This window comes from Nelumbo lutea, chromosome 7 (genome assembly GCF_056320005.1).
Source record: "Nelumbo lutea isolate HS-2025 chromosome 7, American lotus-T2T, whole genome shotgun sequence".
NCBI classification, from domain to species: domain Eukaryota; kingdom Viridiplantae; phylum Streptophyta; class Magnoliopsida; order Proteales; family Nelumbonaceae; genus Nelumbo; species Nelumbo lutea.
The window spans coordinates 5,130,064-5,149,687 of record NC_142690.1 but is presented as its reverse complement, the minus strand read 5'-3'; the positions used below and the strand labels follow the sequence as shown (position 1 = coordinate 5,149,687).

The following is a 19,624-nucleotide window of genomic DNA, read 5'->3' as shown; positions in this document are numbered from 1 at the left end:
GGAAAATATAATTTGAACCTTGTTTGCGATCTCCAATGAAACAAAAACATTTTTTTTTTATAATATTCGAAGGGGCTACACAAGACAGGGGTAGCACGTCCCCACAGATCACCAGACACAATTACACTAAGATCATAAGGAAGAGTTCTTGGATTGAATGTTGAAGAGGCATCCCTAAACTTTGGCGCTTCACGGGCTAACCAATCAGAGAATGACCTTGTTATCTTCTTGATTCCTTCTTAGTGTAAGTCAGAGTGCAGAGAAGCCTCATGTAGTCCGTTGTATTTGCATCATATACAAACCCAAGGTCGAGCGCCTTGTTAGGATTTAGGTGACCCGCTCCCATGGCTAGAGGACTGGTGGGTTGCTTGTCGTCTAAGAGTTCTGTGATGGGTTTGATAGTGTTATTGAGTCGATCTGCTGTTGCCATCATGACAGATCAAATGGTTGTTGGGCTTCATTCAGGATGGACTCCTTTCATAAGTGCTGCCACTCCCACCGCATGAGGACAAGCCATGGAGGTTCCATATAAGATGATGAAGTTTCTAAACAACATTGTTGATCCTTCGTTCACCACAGGACTTACTGGAGGCCAAGATGCAAGAACAAAGGAGTTGGGAGCCATGAGATCAGACTTTAGAATGTGATGGCAAATTGCAAACGATCCTGAAAAGCAAATCTACAATGAACCTGAAAAGTAAATCTGCAACTTGATCAACATTTCATGGAAAAACTTGAAGGACTTGCATTGTCTGTTTAACTTAGAGTTGTAATTAGCCCATCCAATGCGTTGATTAGCTAGATGATAAAGAAAAAGAAAAAGAAAAAAAAAAAGAAGATTAGTTTTCTTCTCTTTGGTCAGACTTACCAACTCACAGCTTATAACTCTTGTACTAATTGAGGAAAATATACACGCAACATTACTGGTGTTAACAATGCATCTGCTTCACTCAAAATGTGGTTGCCAATATCATGAATTTGTTTCAGACAGCAGAACTACTATGCAACAGTTTGATCTTTGGTCAGACTTACCAACTCACAGCTTATAACTCTTGTACTAATTGAGGAAAATATACACGCAACATTACTTGTGTTAACAATGCATCTGCTTCACTCAAAATGTGGTTGCCAATATCATGAATTTGTTTCAGACAGCAGAACTACTATGCAACAGTTTGATCTTTCATAAAAATGGAAGGAAGTATTTCCAATGTCTTAAAGTAGAAAGATTTTAGAGAATATAAAACAATGTAGGAAGTTTAGTGATAAAACAATTATTGATGAAAAAAAAAAAGATTCTTGGAGAAGTCAGAATTGGCATAACTAGCTAAACCTCGGAATGAACTTTCAATCAAACTTTTATCCTGATATAACTTGATTAGCCGCTACAGGTTATCTTTTATCTATAGATAAAATAAACAAGTTCTTATATATGTTAACAGTTGACACTACCATGATATTATAAGGACCAATTATTATGATTTGCATAATTGCATCTCAAACTACTTAAGATAGAGAATAATTGGGATTTTCCCTGCAAACAATGTAGAGAGTAAACATATCTAAAAAGCCCATTATCAATCGTGGCCCCTGCTATATGTGGTCTTGGGAGGGTAGACCGGATAGTCCTAACTCTTAACCTTTGTCATTTTCTTTTGAACAAAGTGGCTGCTCTCACTCTCACGATACGAGAGTGCACATAACTCTCATCCAGAAATAGTATTCAATGGGAACTTTGCAAGCAGTTTACTTCTATCAAACCCATGCCCTAACACTTCATTGTGAAAAGTTGTTTATTAGATATGGTTGTTACATGACTTATGCCCACTTTCTAAAGGTTTTGGCAACTAAGATTCTATGCCATGGATAAATAGTGGAGATACTTTTGAATGTTTTCTACATTGCAAATGCATTTATGAAATTCTTAGTTATTATTTCTCCCTGTTGGATATGGTGTCATGCCCTGATTTATTACAATGTATTTAGGAGTTTGTGTACACACTACACATATTACATTTGAAAATGAGTTTAATAATGACATTTCATGTAGCCAAAAAGTGAAAAATTACCAACAAACCACAAATCATGAAATGCAAAATTAGGAAAAACAAAAACTCAGTTATACTTCACATTTACACAACCTCATCAATGACGGGTGACACAAGAAGAGCTAAGGGTAGAACAAAAAAGACAAGGGAAAAAGTTGTAAGAACTGATTTAGGCACTAAAAATTTAACAGTGGATAGGACTTTAACTTGAATGGATTGGCAAAACAGCATTCATGTAGCCAACCCCACATAGGTAGGATAAGGCATGGATGATAATGATGATGACATATTAGAGATGATTATTTAAGACCTGGCCCGGCCTACCTGGCAAGAAAATTTCTAGACCCAGGCAACCACATTTCTCCTAGGCCTAGCCTAACCCAAACATGCATTAAGCCTATAAAAAATGCTGATCTATGAGATTTAGTTATTTCAAGATAAATCAGATATTAGTTGTAACCTCAGAATTGACTTCAGCCTGTAACCATTAATTGTAACCTCAGAATGAACTTTTTAGTCAAATGTTTATCCTGATATAACTGATATAATTGCAAATCTGTAAATTTAAAATTGTCTTGAGATATCCTACAACTTGTTTATGTTGTTTGGGCACACATTAGAATATCTTAGTATTAAAAATAATAATAAAATATTATTCAACTAACAATAAGACAATAATAATAATAATATAACAATAAATATTAATACACTGTGAACAAAATTTTAGTACAATAATAATAAAATAATAGTATTATAACAAAATATTAATAAACTTAAAATAAAAAATATATTAATTATTAAATATAATTATAAAATATAAACTCAATATAACTAAAATAATAAAAAACATTAATAATTAAATAATAAAATGTTCCAAAATTTATAATAAGATACTAATAATAAAATAAGAGTATATTAATGATTAAAAGCATAATATAAAATTTATAAAATAATAATGCCATAATAAAAAATTAATAAATTAATAATAAAAAAAGCAAAGATATTAATTCATTAATTAATAATCGTAGTAATAGTTAAGTACAACTAAAATGTTAATATATTATAATTAAAGTAATAACAAAATACTATATTATTTATTAAATAACAATAAATTAATTTTAAAATAATAAACAAAAATAATAATATACTAATAATTTAATAAGAAAATATTAATAAAATATTAATTATGAATTAAAAATTCATAACTTAATGATAAATACTAAGATATTAATTAGGAAAACTAATAAAATCATAACAATGTACTAAAAAAATAATTATATATTCATAAAATAATAATAAATATTAAGATATTGAAGTTTAATGTGTGCCCAAACATCATAGACAAGTTGTAGGATTTCTCAAGACAATTCTAATTTTATAGAACTGCAATCACATCAGTTATATCGGGATAGAAATTTTGACTCAAAGTTCATCCTGAGGTTACAATTAAAGGTTGTAAGCTGAAAGTCCATTCTGAGGTTACAACTAATATCGGGTTTATCCTAATATAGCTAAAAATCACAAACCTGCATTTTTTGTAGTCTTAATGTAGGTCGAAGATGGGCTAAGCCTAAAGAAAAGTGGCTTTTTGGGTCCATAAATTTGCAAGCCAACCAAGCAAGGCTAGGTTATAAACAATCATCCCTAATATGTCATCATCATCATCATTCGGGCCTTATCCTAACTATATGGTGTTGGCTACACGAATCCTTTTTCGCCAATCCATTCAATTTAAAGTCATATCCACTGTTAAATTATTAGTGCCTAAATCATTTCTTACTACTAATACCCTTCCTTGTCCTTTTTGGTCTACTCCTATTTCTTCTTGTGTCATCCGTCATTGATCTCTTGAATTTTAGGTCGTAGAGGCTATGTAAATGTGAAGTATAACTGAGTTTTTTATTTTTCCTAATTTTGTATTTCATGATTTGTGGTTTGTTGATAATTCTCCACTTTCTTGGCTACACGATATGCCATTATTAAACTCATTTTCAAATGTAATGTATAGTGTACACAAACTCCTAAATACATTGCGATAAATCAAGGCATGACACTATAGCCAACAGAGAGAAATAGCAAAGAAGAATTTCATAAATGCAATTGCAATGCAGAAAACATTAAAATATCTCCACAATTTATCCACTGCATAGAAGCTTAGTTCCCAAAACCTTTAGAAAGTGGGCATAACTTATGCAACAACTATATCTAATAAACGATTTCTCATAATGAAGTGTTAGGTATGGGTTGGACAGAAGTAAATTGCTTGAAAAGTTCCTTGAATACTATTTCTGGTTGAGAGATATGTACACTCTCATATAGTGAGAGTGAGAGAAGCCACTTTGTGCAAAAGAAAATGCTAAAGGTTGTTAGCACTACCCAATCTACCCCTACAAAGACCCCAGATAGCAAGGGCCACCACTGGATTATGGCCTTTTTAGATATGTACACTCTCCACATTGTTTGTAGGGAAATCTCAACTATTGTCTATCTTAAGTAGTTTGAGACGCAATTATGCAAATCACAATAATTGGTCCTTAAAATATCATGGAATATAGTCCACAAGAGCATTGTTGACTGTTAACTTTAGGGATGTCAACCAATCTGGTTTGGCACGGGCTTTCCTCAACCCTAACCCAACTCTCGAGCACCGTAACCCAAACCCGACCCTTAACCCGATTCTGATCCGACTCGACCCATAGCATTTCAAATGTATTTTTTAACATGTTTTGAAGACATAAAAAACATTAATTTAAGTTAGGAAGTTGTTTTATAGATTCTAAGGTGTTACTTTTTCCAATTAAAAGAATAAGAAGAAAATCAAAATCAACATGTAAATAAAATATAAACTTTAAATCTATATAGTTGGAAGTCAAAAAACTGCAAGAATACTTGGTATATATGTAGGTATCATGACCAAATGGAGCGGGCCAATCAAAACCCAAACCCGAACCCAACTTGGGTCAAAGAATCAAAACCCTAACCCGGCCCATTGGCATCCCTAGTTAAATCCAAATACACCTGACCCTGACCCGACCCTATCACGTTGGTTTTATCATTTGACTCGACCCATTGGCATCCCTAGTTAAATCCAAATACACCTGACCCTGACCTGACCCTATCACGTTGGTTTTATCATTTGACTCGACCCATTGGCATCCATAGTTAACATATATAAGAATTTCCTTATTGTGTTAAATATATTTAATTTCTTAGTTTTACACGTCATGAAGAATAATAATCTAATGGGTGATTAATTTAAGCAGAATAATGCTTTCATGTATACATCATAATTATCAATAAAGCCCTTTTAGAATGAACTTCATGACAAAGATACAGAGACATACATATCTAGGCATGTATACAAATATATACATAATACATTTACATATCTAAATATAATCATATGTTTATAGTGTATGTTAGAAACCACAAGGATACGCACACATGACATAAATGCAAAGGCTAGCATCTAACCAGTACTCATTCTCTACATTTTGGACTAGAGCATACAATGGAGAAACACTTAAGTCAGGATTCAAACCTCCTAAAATGGTCATCCCTTGGTCCTGAACTCTAATGGAAGCCAATGCACCAAAATTCTTGCCCCATCGTGGGAGAAACATTAAAAATTTGATTTGAAACCTTTCGGTGGCATAATAACAATACTTCATTCAATTGACTTAAGATCATAGGTGCAGTACTAGCAAAGCAAAAGGCTGAACGAGCAGATTGTGAAACAACTTTATCTATTTGCACAAAAGAAAAATGGAAGAAATGAAATTCTGAGATTATGAATATAATTTGTTTCACCAATTTCCTTCCCCAACAACAAAAACGAAGTAGTCAGTTGGTTAACTTCAATCTTTAACAAATAAACGGTGTGGGTTTATAATCCTTTCCAACAACCTGTACAAAGTGTTTCACATCAACTAAATTGTTAAAAAATTGTTTTCCTGTAACTTACAGCATTGACAAATGGATCATATGCATCTGCTGCAAGGTATACCAAATTTGTACCAGAATCAATTATGGTTCCCCTATTGCCTGAAGTAGCAAACACTGTTGGATCAATAGGTAGAATTTTCCCATTGACAACAATTCTCTGCAGATAAATATTATAATCAGGTTCGAAAGTTTTGAGACAAAAGGAATTCAAACACAATGCAGAATCAGAATTAAAATGAATCAAATTTGATTTTTCTTATGCACATAATTAATAGTAGCGATGAAACTGAAAAGGAGATGATATCTAAAATTACAAAATTGTCTAACATTGGATGTTAGCACACAAAGATAGTCATCTATGATAGGATACCTCGTGAAAATAAAAGATGTATGAATTATTTAAGATAAACTTATATTTAGACAGGAGGAAATGATATTGCATGTTTTGGGAAAGAAATAAACGAGTGAATGACAAATAGATATATGATGGCACAATGACCAGTGTTAGACACCTAGGGGAGAGACATCAGAGTTTTTAATTATAACGAGACTTCAATATAGATTGACACATAGCCCTTATTTGACCACATAGTCATGGATGTATAATTAAACATGTCAAAGAGGAAATTCCATGGATTGACAAAACTAGAGTGAATATATAAATATTGTGAGAATAGTGTAATATTATTAGTAGTAGAGACCAAGATATGGCTTCTGTAACCATGGTTCAGTAATTCATAGCTAGGGAGAGATTGAGGATATTTCCCATAGAATTAATTCATCCAAAACTATAATTTCTTCTGTTACATTGGTTCAATAACTCATAACAAGGGAGAAACTGGAAAAGATAGGATTAGAAATGAATATACTTATGGAAATCTAGGAGTAGCTTCAACAAGTGAAAAAATGAGGGAAAGTAGAGTAAGATGGTGATCAAAAACTTGTTCGAGCCAGCTGAAAAAACTTAAGGAAGAAAACAAGGTTTAACCAAACTAATATAAAGGTCCAAATGATAAACATAGAGTTATGATAGAAATGAAATAGAATCGAAGGAAGCAAACAAGCTTTAACCAGATAGTTCTATAGGTAAGTCAAGATCATTGACTACTAGGGTTCTAATTTCTTTTCTCTCCTTGAAGCACAGACTTCCAAAGGCAGTGCTAGTGGACAAGCTCCATATTTTTAAGAATCAAAACAAATATATGTCTACAGATAAAAAAATGCAGGTGTTTCCAATATGTCCATTCACAACTTTTTATGGTACTAATAATCCAGAAACAAACTTGGGATCAGAAAGGAGACTTTAACGATTAGTCTACATGAAACGAAAAATGGCAAATAAAAGCAAAAAAACTGCAAGAAGAGGACGTACTGATTTGGAACAAGAGGACTATAGACAATATTTGGCTCCACAATCCCACCAAAAACCAATATACCTCCACCACTGTTATCTCCTATCAGCCAATGAGCAAACACCTTTGGTGCAACTCCTCGTGAGGAGCGTTGTGAAATGACAGACAGTTCGTGCAGCCCAAACCCAAAAATCCCATTAACGGCTCTGTCTGGCTTGGTCCAGTCTCCGGACTGATAGTTGCTACATCTATCTCAAGAACCAATCTCTATCATGTAAGTTCCTGGAAGCATAATATTATCCCCACCACCCAAGTCATACAAAAGAACATATCTGATACATATGCCTACCCAAAAACTATGGTAGCTGAAGAGTTTGAAACCAAATACTTCCGGTGAACTGTGTCAAAGAATAACATATCTTGTACAATAATAACCCGATGTCCCACTTCCATCACCAATACTGAAAGGAGTAACCGCACTGGGAATTCTGAGCAGTGCAGCCACCCTCTAAAGTTTGAACTGTCAAATTACATATTTCATTTGAACAAGATACTAGAGAAGCTGTGTATGAGGCGGCAGCACCAAAGAAATTCAAAGCAATCTGCGAAAATGTAACAGTCTTGGTAAGGGTTACACCTGCAAAAATGTCACTGGATATGAAAGAAGAGGAGGGAGGCGGAAAAAAGAAAGAAACAAAGAAAGCTTTAAATTCAAACCGTTATATTTGGGGCAACCACTGCAGGCCTTGCAGGTGACCGACAAGACATCAATTTGAACATAGAATTCTTTTGGAGGAGTCCCCAATTTCGGTCTAGTAAAATGGATCCGGTTCAAAGAAAAAAGAAATGTGTGAAAATCATTACAATAAATCCCCACCCAGTAGAGTTTTAAAGAGATCAAAAGCCTAGGAAGATAAACAAATGGAGAAGAAGAATCAACATCTTCAAAAACCCATTATGAACTACATCGAAAGCACCAAAAGAAGAGTAAAGACCCACATAGCTGTCAATTTACAAACTAAAGAACCTCAGAACATAAAAAACCAACAAATCCAGAACCCATTAAACAAAGAAAAGAAAAACAGTAAAGAAGCAAAGAATATCAAGAACCCATCAATATAAATTATAAAATAACGAGTAGGTAAAAGAACAGAAACAAAACCCGGAAGCCAAACGCCATAATCAATTGAACACAGAGCTTATCAACAAGGACCGAAAGAAAAAATTACCCGACGGCGTAAGGATTGTAGGTACTCTCGACAGGAAAATCGACGATCCCACCCTGCAAAATTCGGCGGTGCGTTACCCTTGTCACGAGCTCTAAACTCAATCAGCTCAAATCTCTGGTCCACCGGAAAGGCTCTTTCGAGCTTCGAAAATCGACAAAACACCACTGCCGGCAGGAAGACGGCACCCAAAACCAAGATCAGAAATCGACATTTTCGCTTTGATTTGCATTTCATCCTCTCCCGACAACAACAAAAAACAAACGGATCTTATATTATAATTCTATACAATTCAGAGGCGAAGATCGAGACGTATGTATTCTCAGAAGAAATAGAGTGTGTAGAGTGTGCGTGAGAGAAAGTGAGAGGGAAAACAAGAAACAGTCCCTTCTTCCTTTAACGGCAAGTGCGTACAAAGCCTCTAGACTAACGGGATGGTAACAAACTGTGGGCCCCAGATGGCCGCGCATCTTAACATCTATTTGCTTCTTCTGCTAACACGTGGCTAATGTATGCATGTATTAATGGAGTTGCTCGCAAGCTTTTAAGGCGAATTAACGGTCATCTGATCGGTTATTGGTTTTCTCTGTCCGACCGTCCGGTCCGGTCCGATGAGGCTTCCCCGGATTACTTGGCAATTTAAAATAGAATTTTCACCCTTTTCCAAAGCTTGACTTCAATCGTTAATGGCATCCACTAGCTTTGGGATTTGGTCTGCAAGAGTTGCCTGCTTTGTTTAGTCTCTCAAAACTCTCAAATTTGTTTTTTTTTTCCTTTCTTTTTAAGTTTAAAAAAATATATTTGTTAAAGCATAACAGGCCATTTTATTTTGCATAGATGTAAGCCATAGTGCCCATGTAAACTATGATGTGTTCTTACATGTAAATACAATATGTTAGATCTGAGGTATATCGTATTGGCATCGGTGTATGATAATATAGGACACGTTTCGTAAAGTATACATATCAAATCAATATGGATGTGTACTGGCTTATATCGCATTGTATCAATTGATACACACCAATACAAACCAAATATAGTGTTTCTTTCAGTGTTTTCAAAATCAAACCAGGCCGGACAAACGGGTTGAAGAAAAATTGGTCACATCATCAATTCAGTTTCACCCCAAAACCGCCTTTTACCAAAAAATAATGTTGATTTGGTCTAGGAATCACTGACCTAGGCAGTTGAACCATCGACCTAGAGGTCTTAGACAACATTTTTTTTGTCGTTTTTGTTTTTATTTTTTATTTTTTGTTAGAATAGACCATCTGTTCAGAATGAACGATTGGAGCAGTCAATGTGGAAAGCGGTGCCCATAACAACCCCTTGTTTGGTCTGGTTTTAAAAACCTTAGTTTCTCCCCAAAAATAAAACGGCACTTGCAGGTCATTGAGCCTGCAAGGTGACTGATGAGTTGCTCATCATCTAAGAGTTCTATGATGGATTTGATAGTGTTATCGAGTCAATCTGTTGTTGTCGTCATGGCAGTTCGACGGATGTTGGGCTTCATTCAGGATGGACTGCTTTCATTAGTACTGCCACTCCCACTGCATGAGGACAAGCCATGGAGGTTCTGTATAAGTGCTGCCACTCCCACCCATCAACCTTGCCTTCTATAAACCAACCCATCAATCAATGAAATTTGGTTGCAGCTCAATGCCACATGTGCATTTCCACCAATAGAGTTTGAAATATTATTTAGTTAAATCATTTACCAGAGAATTTGTTAGGGACATTTTCCGATACTAAATAATTTTTTTACTATTAAACTTATATGATTTCTAGCCTCAAAAAACATTTTTCAATAGTTTTTTTTTCTGGTTTTTTCAAAGAATATGTGCTATAAAATATTTATTAAATAAAGGGAAATGAAACTAAGGCTCAGTTTGGAAGATGTACAAATACCAATATGTATAGTGCAAAGTTATAGTTTTGTGTTATTTTGTATTCGTATTTCTCCAAACTGAGCCTAAACTTATTATAGATCTGCAAACCAAATTATTATAGAATTGCAAACCTGTTTCTTCTTCTTAAATAAATGAAATGAATAATCGGATTTTGTTTTTTGAAAAAATGAATAATCGGATACGGAGTCCAATCGAATATCGAATTTTTGGAATCCTTTGTCGCCCAGACGCGTCAAATTAAATACATGGCACGATTAATACGTGGAGCGAAGTGTGTGCGTTGGCGGGGGAAGTTGGTGAGTCCGGATCTCCTGCTCACATAACATCACATCTATCGAGAACATCTCATTTTCTTATATAATATTATCATTCGAGGAGAAATTCATGAGAATAATGTGCTATGGGTAGAGTGAACAGAGTTCTCGTGGATAAGAGATCCGGATTCGAAGTTGGAGTCTTGGTCTCTAGGAGATGATAAACTATTCTGCACGTGTGAGAGCAGGAAAATCACGTGTTAGACAAATGTACAGAGTGTGAACGCACAGCGTGAAAGCCACGCGTGTCTGCATTTTTCATCGTCGTCTGTAGACCACCCAATTTTCGGGACTTCTCTCAGCCGCCCATTCGCTGGCGTCTGGCGATGACCATAACGTAAACGAATCCACCTACCTCTCTCTCCCCTCCGCTACCTTGGCCATGTTTTGATATAATGCTCCCGGTATCATATTAAACATATAAGCACCTACCTTTTCCTCCAAACGAATCTATACTCTCTCTCTCTCTCAATCTGAAAGGCCAATCTGGCAATCTACAACAACCGATCAATTATCAATTATTCGAAAGACCCAATGAGACGGGCAACGAGCACGCTCGACCAAAATTACTGTAGTATCGGGAACATGAAATCTGTCTTCTTTCTTGCCCTTGCATTGCGTCGGGAACCTCAACATGCAGGAAACGATTACACGAGCAAGTATCAGGGGCTACTGTATTAAGTTGCAGAAGGTTCATCAAACGGTGATCTGCATGACGTTTTTCGTGCCTATACGGATCGTCTAGGTGTATATGCGCGACATGTTTTAAAAAAGAAATTTCCGGGAAATAAAATATCCGACGGTTTACATTTCAATATGTGAAATCCACGGTAATGAAATTTTGAGACCACTGAAAAGTAGTGCTCGCAGATACATCAGAGATTGTCTTCCCCGTATTAAAAAAAATAAAAACCTCTAAAGTCATCCCTTAAAACGAGACCATCCCTCACATTGTTGATCCCTCTCTCTCATTCAGTCATTTGTACTCTCTCCTCACCTTTCGCTTTTTCAGCGAAGCGAGAGGTGGAGCGAACGCTCAGAGACTACTCACGCAATCTTCAGAGCCGAGAGGTATTGCCATTTCCAGATGGTTTTCTCTTTTTCTTCAATATTTTGTTGCTCCTTATTTCTTTACGGTCGGATCGGAGGTCTGGTTCCGGTCCGGATCTTCTTGTTCTTTGGGAGCGTTGATCTAATGCTTGGATGGATGTTAGGGTTTTATAACTGTTTGTGTATTTTTAGTTGCAGAAGTTTCGCCATTGATTGCGTCATCCTGAACTGCTCTCACACTTCTAACCATAGGCACACTCAGATCTGTTGATTGTTCTTCTTTTTCTTTTCTTTTCTTTTTTTTCATTTTGTAACAGCTCTTGGATCGTTTTTCCTCATATGTCATCCTTTTATCTGTTTATTCCTGTTTGTATTTCGACTTATGTATTTTAGAGTTTTGTTTTAACAATAGAATCGGCATAAGAAGGTTAGTTGGATCTGTATGTCTGCAGATCTTGGATTAATGCGTATGTTTTTGTTCATTTGTTTTTTTATTTAGTGGTTCTGTTTCTTTAATGGATCTGTATCTTGATTAGTTGTATCTTGGCTGCTGTAGCATGGATCTGGGTCTTTTTATCCGTCCTATAGTATCGATCTCTTAAGAACAAGTTTTTAATTTCCCGAGACTAAAAGTTCCAATTTCCCATTTTAACAGGATTTGTTGGATTACCGTTTGTGTCAGTTGAATTTCTTGTTCAGTGTGCGTTTTTCCGTCGTAATGTGTACCCAATTGCAAAATTTCGTAGTCGTGGATGCTACGATCCGTGTGTATGCTGCATTATTTCATGGGTCTGGTCTTTCAATCCGTGTGTCAGCCAACATAGCTCATCAATATTTACTGTCAACTAGATCGCCAAGCTTTGCCTCTACGTTCAATTGGTTTTTAAATTTTAAAAATGAAGTTATTGTTCCTGCTGTTTTCCTCTTTGTTGGTTGTCGGCAGTTCTGCACTATAATTAGGAACCACTAACTACTAAGACTATTTTCTCTGAGGAGTTGCCACTATCTATAGCATTGGTTCCACTATTGTACTGCATCTTATATAGGTTTCCGTACCTTTTCTTTCAAACCAAACATAAGGTAAATGTTTTACTCCTTATTGTCTAACTTGGTAGAGGTCGCTGGCTGGAATAAGAATTGGAAGTGGGCCTTGCGGCCCTGTTCCTGTTTGAGAGAAACTAGTAGGTTGTCTTCACTGTAAGCATTACAGAGCTGTTTCTTTCTATTACCATCCTTTGGTTCCAGACTTCCAGTGTTCTACTGTATCTTCATACTTAAATATTTTAGTCCTTATGGCGGTAATAGGATGCCTTGACTGGAAAAGGAAAAGAGGGCCTTGTATAGTAGGGGCATTGACTGTAAACATAACAACGCTGTCTTTTTTTAATAATTTGAGACACTAGAAGTCGGTCTTGTGGGCCAGAATCTTTGTAGTATTGTTTCGTTATTTTCTGCAAGGCAAAAAGGGTCTTACTGCCTGCTGTACAAATTTTACTTTGCCTTCACTCTGAATCCTTTAAGATTCACATTTATTCCCCTTCAATGCTGTTAACAACATCTTGTCCTTTGTTAATTGTCCTAATCATCTATGCTCTCTGATAATCAATTTTGTTTCCATTTCCTAGTTTACCTTGGGCAGTTGAAGAGTATTCTCAAACTCAATTGAACTTGAGACTCCAAATTCAAGAAACTGACCTCATAAAATGTCAAAAGGTGGTGATTATTGTTCTGCCAGAGCTTGGTTTCCATTTCTGGGAATTTAGGCAGATTCTAGAACGTTGGTATAGAATTGATTTTGTAATTTGCCTATGGCTTCTGAACGAAGGAAATTTATGGTATTTTAAAAGCAGGAAGTGCAACTAGTACTCAAGGGGTTCCTAGAGCCCAAGACTTGACATGCAATGATGTGCCAATTTTGAAAAAAAATGTTGAATACTTGTACGTATGAATCAATGAATCTGCAAATCTAAATTTCTGTAGAAAGACAATGTTCTGGAAAAGCTCATTAGTTATTTTGCTTGAAAACATGATATCTACACCCTACATTATAGTAAGCTACTTGGTCATGCATTAAATTCAAGGTTAATTATTCAAAACACACAGAAATAACCATGGGAAGGTACACCTCTGTAGTTAACATGCATGTCACGAAATGAGCCTTGATTGTACCCGGTTGCACCTCTTAAAAAATCATAGCTAACAGCCTACATTACAGTATGTTACTTATTCAAACATTAAATTCAAGGTTAATTCATCAAAACACAGAAATAACCAAGGAAGGTACAGCTGCGTGTAGTGAACATGCATGTCACAAAATGAGTCTTAATTGTTCATCTAGTTGCGAACACTGTTTGAGGCTGAATCATCTTCTGGGTGTGATCTGAATTATTGGTATGCCATTCAAATGCTACTTGTTAATTGTCATCTTCTGGGTGTGATCTGAACACTGTTTTGAGTGTAGTATTGATGGGAAGTTTAGTTGATAACGGTGTTTTAATCTCCAGAAAATTATGGCTGATTGGTCTGTTGACAAAAGCTTTATATGTTTTGGTGTTTTAATCTGCAGAAAAATATGGCCGATTGGTCTGTTTGACAAGAACTTTTTTATGTTGTTGACAGTGTTCTAATTTGGAGAAAATGATGGCTGATCGGTCTAATCATCCAACCGTTATTCAGAAAGTTGCTGGCCAGCTTCATCTCAGTTCAAGCCTCTCCCAAGATGTGTCTGCTCGGAGCAATGCCTTTTATGGGCCTGCCTTGTATCAAAGGCGCTTCGCAAATGGAAATTATAGCAATGCGGGATTGCAGTACCCATTTGTACAGCCATGCAGCGGCAGCTGTGACCTGTCCATGGTTCCCCCCTCTGCTTCACCTATCTTTGTCCAAGCCCCCAAAGAGAGAGGATTTTCTGGCTTTGCCATTGATTTCCTAATGGGAGGTGTTTCTGCTGCTGTATCCAAAACAGCTGCTGCTCCCATTGAGCGTGTGAAGCTTTTGATCCAGAACCAGGATGAAATGATCAAGGCTGGCCGGCTCTCTGAACCCTACAAGGGTATTACAGATTGTTTCAAACGAACAATCAAGGATGAAGGGTTTGCGTCATTGTGGAGAGGAAACACTGCCAATGTCATCCGTTACTTCCCCACACAGGTTTTCCTTCTGTTCTTGTGATACTGTTCTGGTTGCAATTGTTTCCTATCTTCAGTTTGTGCTGATAACATACTGGTTTCTGCATCAGGCTTTGAACTTTGCTTTTAAAGATTACTTCAAAAGGTTGTTCAGTTTCAAGAAAGACAGGGATGGCTATTGGAAATGGTTTGCTGGAAACTTAGCATCAGGAGGTGCTGCTGGTGCTTCTTCCCTCCTTTTTGTCTATTCCCTTGACTATGCTCGAACCCGGTTGGCAAATGATGCAAAGGCTGCAAAGAAGGGAGGAGAGAGGCAATTTAATGGCTTGGTTGATGTCTACAGAAAGACTCTAAAATCTGATGGTATTGCTGGTCTATACCGTGGTTTCAACATCTCTTGCGTTGGAATCATTGTTTACCGTGGTCTCTACTTTGGTCTCTATGATTCTTTGAAACCGGTGGTTCTCACTGGAAAGTTACAGGTTAGTTACAATTTACAAAATACCATTTCTCTATGAGAACACTTCTCATATTGTTTCTCTCGGGTTAAAATGCATGCGATAAAGCCATTTAAGTGTGAGTAAATGGTTCTTTGTGATCTGCAATTGCCCAACAGTAATGGTGATTGAACATCTTTCCCCTCACTAGAACTAGAAGGATAGGTTGATGCATTGGCTAATGGCAAGGTCCATACTCGGTGCTATTCTGAGGACACCACACACTTTATACGTTGTTGGAAGTTGAATGCTAATTCCCATTACTCAGAATATGGGCCAGAATTAATTTTCTTATAATGTCTATTCAAACGAAAAAGAAAAGGCATAGAACTAGAAGTAAATCCTTGTGGTTTCATTGATGTTTAATGAGTGGGAGAATAGCATTCCCTGTCCTCGTGTTTTAGTAATTGAACTGCCTGATTTAATACTCCGTTATCTTCCTCATCCTATTTTGTACTATAATATAATCTGGCTGGAACCTCTCTGCTAATAGGGCTTTCAATTTAGAGAGCATGGATCCATGGATTACATTTTTTGTTCTAACATGCATTTTTGTTTGATTGATGTTTTCAGGATAGTTTCTTTGCTAGCTTCGCATTGGGTTGGCTCATCACAAATGGTGCTGGCCTTGCATCATACCCTATTGACACGGTTCGTAGAAGAATGATGATGACCTCAGGTGAAGCTGTGAAGTACAAGAGCTCTCTGGACGCCTTCTCTCAGATCCTCAAGAACGAGGGGGCCAAGTCATTGTTCAAGGGAGCTGGAGCAAACATTCTTCGAGCAATTGCTGGCGCTGGTGTGCTTGCTGGTTATGACAAGCTTCAGCTGATCGTTTTTGGAAAGAAGTATGGCTCTGGTGGCGCCTAATTTGGTCTGAATTTCCCTGCAAATCATTCCTTCAGTGGTAGATCGTAGATGGTGATGAAAACTTTGAGTTAATATTATCGAGAGTTCCGTTCATCCGGGCGATTTTTTCCTTCTCTTGAATAATTTAGTTTCAGATTGAGATTCAAAGGGAGCTTCTCCCAAAAACTTTCTTGATGGATTTTCCCCCCTATAAACTAATCATCGGAGGGTTTGCAAGTGCCAGCTCCGAGGAGTTATTTATTTACGAGGGTTGTTTTAACCCCCGATTACTACGTTTTAATTTTTATTAATTTAGCATCAATGCTGGATTTAGTTTCTTTTTAATATGACATATCTTGTTTTCAATTTTATTGGATGGAAGTGTATGTTTTGACGAATGGACGTTTGAATTTTTTATTTTCCTGTGCTTCCCGTTTCTGCCTGTAACGTACTTTGGGTAGTAGTAGGACTGGGGTGAAGAAGCGGGTCATTCTCTATCTTTTACTTGTAGTCGGCCCGGTCTCTTTGGTAATTTATTATTATTTATGGATGAGATCCCTCATTTTTAATCGTCAGATTGGAGTATAAAGGGTTCCAAACTAACTGAATCCCGATGGCTACTTCTTGCCATGGGCCAGCTGTTTTCACAACCGACATCCAAATTTTATTTGGATTCGCCACGTAATCTGAAACAAGTCCTAACTCAAATTCGGAAACCTATGGCCTCACGACTCTTGGGCGGGCTAAAAACCTTTTAAATATCCTGTTTTATCCGTACATTCGAAGTTTCAAGCACGATCGATAGATGTTTTCAGTAATCATCTTTAAGCGTTCGTAGAAATCTATTTTTTGCAAAAACTTGGAGAAATCCGATAGTGGGTCTTTGTCAGAAATCCGATACGACAACAAGACAAGAAGGGGAAAAACAAGAAACGTCATGAAGCGTAACAGCAAAATCCTTGAAAAAGCCAAATTATTCAAGGGAGAATTAGAAGAAGAATCAGCGAATAGTGGTCTAACCAAAGATTGCGATGCTACTTCGAGCAGTGCCAGTATTAATGCAGGAAGACTGGGATTTGAACCCAAGGTGTTCAAGGGACGGATTCGACGTCGATGCCGAGGGAGACCACGCACCAGGCCAGTTATTGGCTTTAATTGCGATGTTGTAACAGAGCCAAAGGGATCTGATACTGATCCAATGGCTTGTGAGGCAGGAAAGCGAGGCCGAGGAATGCCACGGAAGAGGCCAATCGTTGGCCCTGATCCTGGTTCTATCCTGCAGACAAGTAGTCCCCAGGACCGCGAACCACATGGCTGTAATCCCTTTGCGGTGAAGGAAAGGGGCAGACCAGTAGTACTGCATGAATGCAAACGCCCAAGTTCGAGAACTTGTACAGGAGTTGGGGAGGATATAGTTCATACTTCTTTATCAGATGAAACTATGGAATTTGTGCTGCCTCCTTGCCCTAAGAGAAAGAGAAGTTCAAGAACTTGTAGAGGAGTTGGAACGGATACGGTTCATACTTTTTTATCCGATGAAAAATTTGGTTCTTCCCCCTTTCATTTGTCGATTTCGGGTTCTGAGATTCCAGGACCGATTCCTGATTGGAATGATGTTTATATTGATACAAATGTTTTGATGAATTTCTTTGACGATATCCCTAATGAATGATACTAAGGGGACATTGTCAATTTGTATGTTTTTGCCTTTCAAAACATAAAAAAAAAAAACCAAAAACAATGTTATAAGTGGACCACATTGTTTCCTCTTTTGTATCATTCTTGATTTTTTGATTTTCAAGTATAATTTGTACATGTATCATCATTATCATAATTCAAGCCTTATTCCCAACTACATGGTTTCAGCTAAAATCCAATCATCTTTTTTGCTGGACTCGGATATCCTCATTTCAATTTTTTTTGGAACAGATTGAACTATTCGATCTGGCTAAAAATTGAACTTGATTTGGATCACCTTTATCCGATCTAAAAGGACACACACACACACATAAATATGTACAAAAATATAATATGAATAACATATTTATAAATAAATAAATAACATATATATACACACATACATACATATATATATATATGTTATTTATTTATTTATAAATATGTTATTCATATTATATTTTTGTACATATTTTATATTACTTATTTTTTATAAAAAGAAGTATATATATGATGAAAATAATTGAAAAAATACTTTTATTTTTTGTTTTTATTTAAATTATTATATTTTTCTTTCGTTTTAATAATTTATTATTTTTAAAAATTAAATTGAATTGGATCATATTCAGATATCTAACACCCTTACCGGATTCAAATCCAAATCAATATTTGTAAGATCCTATTGGATCGGATCAAATCAGATCAAGCCTACAATTCATCGGATTGGATTCAAGTATACCCTAATTTGAATTTGATCTGATCCGTTTGCATCCCTATAGCTACATGTATCCTATTTCACCATTCTATCATATTTAATGTCATAACCACTGTTAAATTATTGGTGCTTAAATCATTTTTTACTAATTTTATCCACGTCCTTTTTGGACATGTTGCCTTTTGAGTGCCTTGTACTCTTGCTTCTTACTAATTTTTGCACGTCCTTTCAATTTAATTGGTGTTTGTCTATCAAATAAAACTTCATTTGTAGCCTTTCATTTTGTCTTTCTTGTTCATATTCTATGGGCAACATCTTCCTCAATCTCCTCCGTGTTATAAATTATTGAACCAATATATCAGGAAGAAGGTTGCATTGAGTTATCTTTCCCATAGATGTCTTAACATAGGTATCCTTAATTTGGTCTCTCTCTCTCTCTCTCTCTCTCTCTCTCTCTGCACACACATATTTGGAACCTCTTTATTTAATAATTTTATTATATGATTTGTCTAGTTCAATAAACATCATATGAAGATCTTTCCTTTTTACTTCCATAGTTGATTTGTCTAACATAAATTCAAATAACTTCTATGATATATTTGTTTAATGTCATAATCTTTGCTCAATTATTCTCTCCCAATTTTTTATAGTGCGACTTAAAAGTTTAATCGCTTGATATTCATTATAACTTTATGTATCACCTTTGTTTTTAAATATTGACATCATTTTACTTTTTCTCCATTCATTAGACATCATATATTTTTTTTCTTTCTTTCATCATTTCATTAAATAACTTAGTCATAATAAGCCTTTATCACAATATTGTTTACATATAAATGCTTTGATGTAAAATTGTATATAACGAGATAATTAGTTTGATGTGTATCCTTACTTATCATGTCTCTATCTTTTT

General features: G+C 36.0%; 2 protein-coding genes across 9 annotated transcripts; one reads left to right on the top strand and one right to left on the bottom strand.

Moving 5' to 3' along the window:
- Positions 1–36: 36 nt before the first annotated feature.
- On the bottom strand, positions 37–9,089 carry LOC148844776 (uncharacterized). 8 transcript variants are annotated; one of them, XR_016102582.1, is made up of 6 exons: positions 8,575–8,966; positions 8,063–8,157; positions 7,695–7,947; positions 7,366–7,593; positions 6,013–6,150; positions 37–690 (listed from the first exon to the last, which is right to left on the bottom strand). XR_016102582.1 is itself a non-coding variant. In XM_088956194.1 (3 exons), exons 1-3 carry the CDS (start codon positions 8,806–8,808, stop codon positions 637–639), a joined length of 426 nt encoding a protein of 141 aa, XP_088812320.1. In that variant the 5' UTR covers positions 8,809–9,089; the 3' UTR covers positions 37–636. The 8 variants fall into 8 exon arrangements, 3 of the variants coding, with proteins under 3 accessions (XP_088812320.1, XP_088812321.1, XP_088812319.1); XR_016102584.1 differs by having other exon boundaries at positions 37–703; positions 8,575–8,953; XR_016102586.1 differs by having other exon boundaries at positions 37–798; positions 7,695–7,982; positions 8,575–8,918.
- A 2,148-nt stretch (positions 9,090–11,237) lies between these two features.
- LOC148844775 (ADP/ATP translocase 1, mitochondrial) lies at positions 11,238–16,717 on the top strand. The gene is made up of 4 exons (XM_088955135.1): positions 11,238–11,866; positions 14,465–14,995; positions 15,084–15,455; positions 16,044–16,717. The coding sequence occupies exons 2-4, from the start codon at positions 14,483–14,485 to the stop codon at positions 16,338–16,340; spliced, it is 1,182 nt and encodes a 393-aa protein (XP_088811261.1). The 5' UTR covers positions 11,238–11,866; positions 14,465–14,482; the 3' UTR covers positions 16,341–16,717.
- The last annotated feature ends 2,907 nt before the right edge of the window (positions 16,718–19,624 follow it).

Excerpts from the sequence above, each read along its gene's own strand:
- LOC148844775 (XM_088955135.1), top strand. The coding sequence starts at position 14,483 with ATGATGGCTGATCGGTCTAATCATCCAACCGTTATTCAGAAAGTTGCT. Across the intron at positions 14,996-15,083 it reads TCCGTTACTTCCCCACACAG|GCTTTGAACTTTGCTTTTAA; the intron begins GTTTTCCTTCTG and ends TTTCTGCATCAG. Across the intron at positions 15,456-16,043 it reads TTCTCACTGGAAAGTTACAG|GATAGTTTCTTTGCTAGCTT; the intron begins GTTAGTTACAAT and ends TGATGTTTTCAG.
- LOC148844776 (XM_088956193.1), bottom strand. The coding sequence starts at position 8,808 with ATGAAATGCAAATCAAAGCGAAAATGTCGATTTCTGATCTTGGTTTTG. Across the intron at positions 6,151-8,574 it reads TACAATCCTTACGCCGTCGG|AGAATTGTTGTCAATGGGAA; the intron begins GTAATTTTTTCT and ends ATTTATCTGCAG. Across the intron at positions 5,795-6,012 it reads ATGATCCATTTGTCAATGCT|ATAAAGTTGTTTCACAATCT; the intron begins GTAAGTTACAGG and ends TTGTGCAAATAG.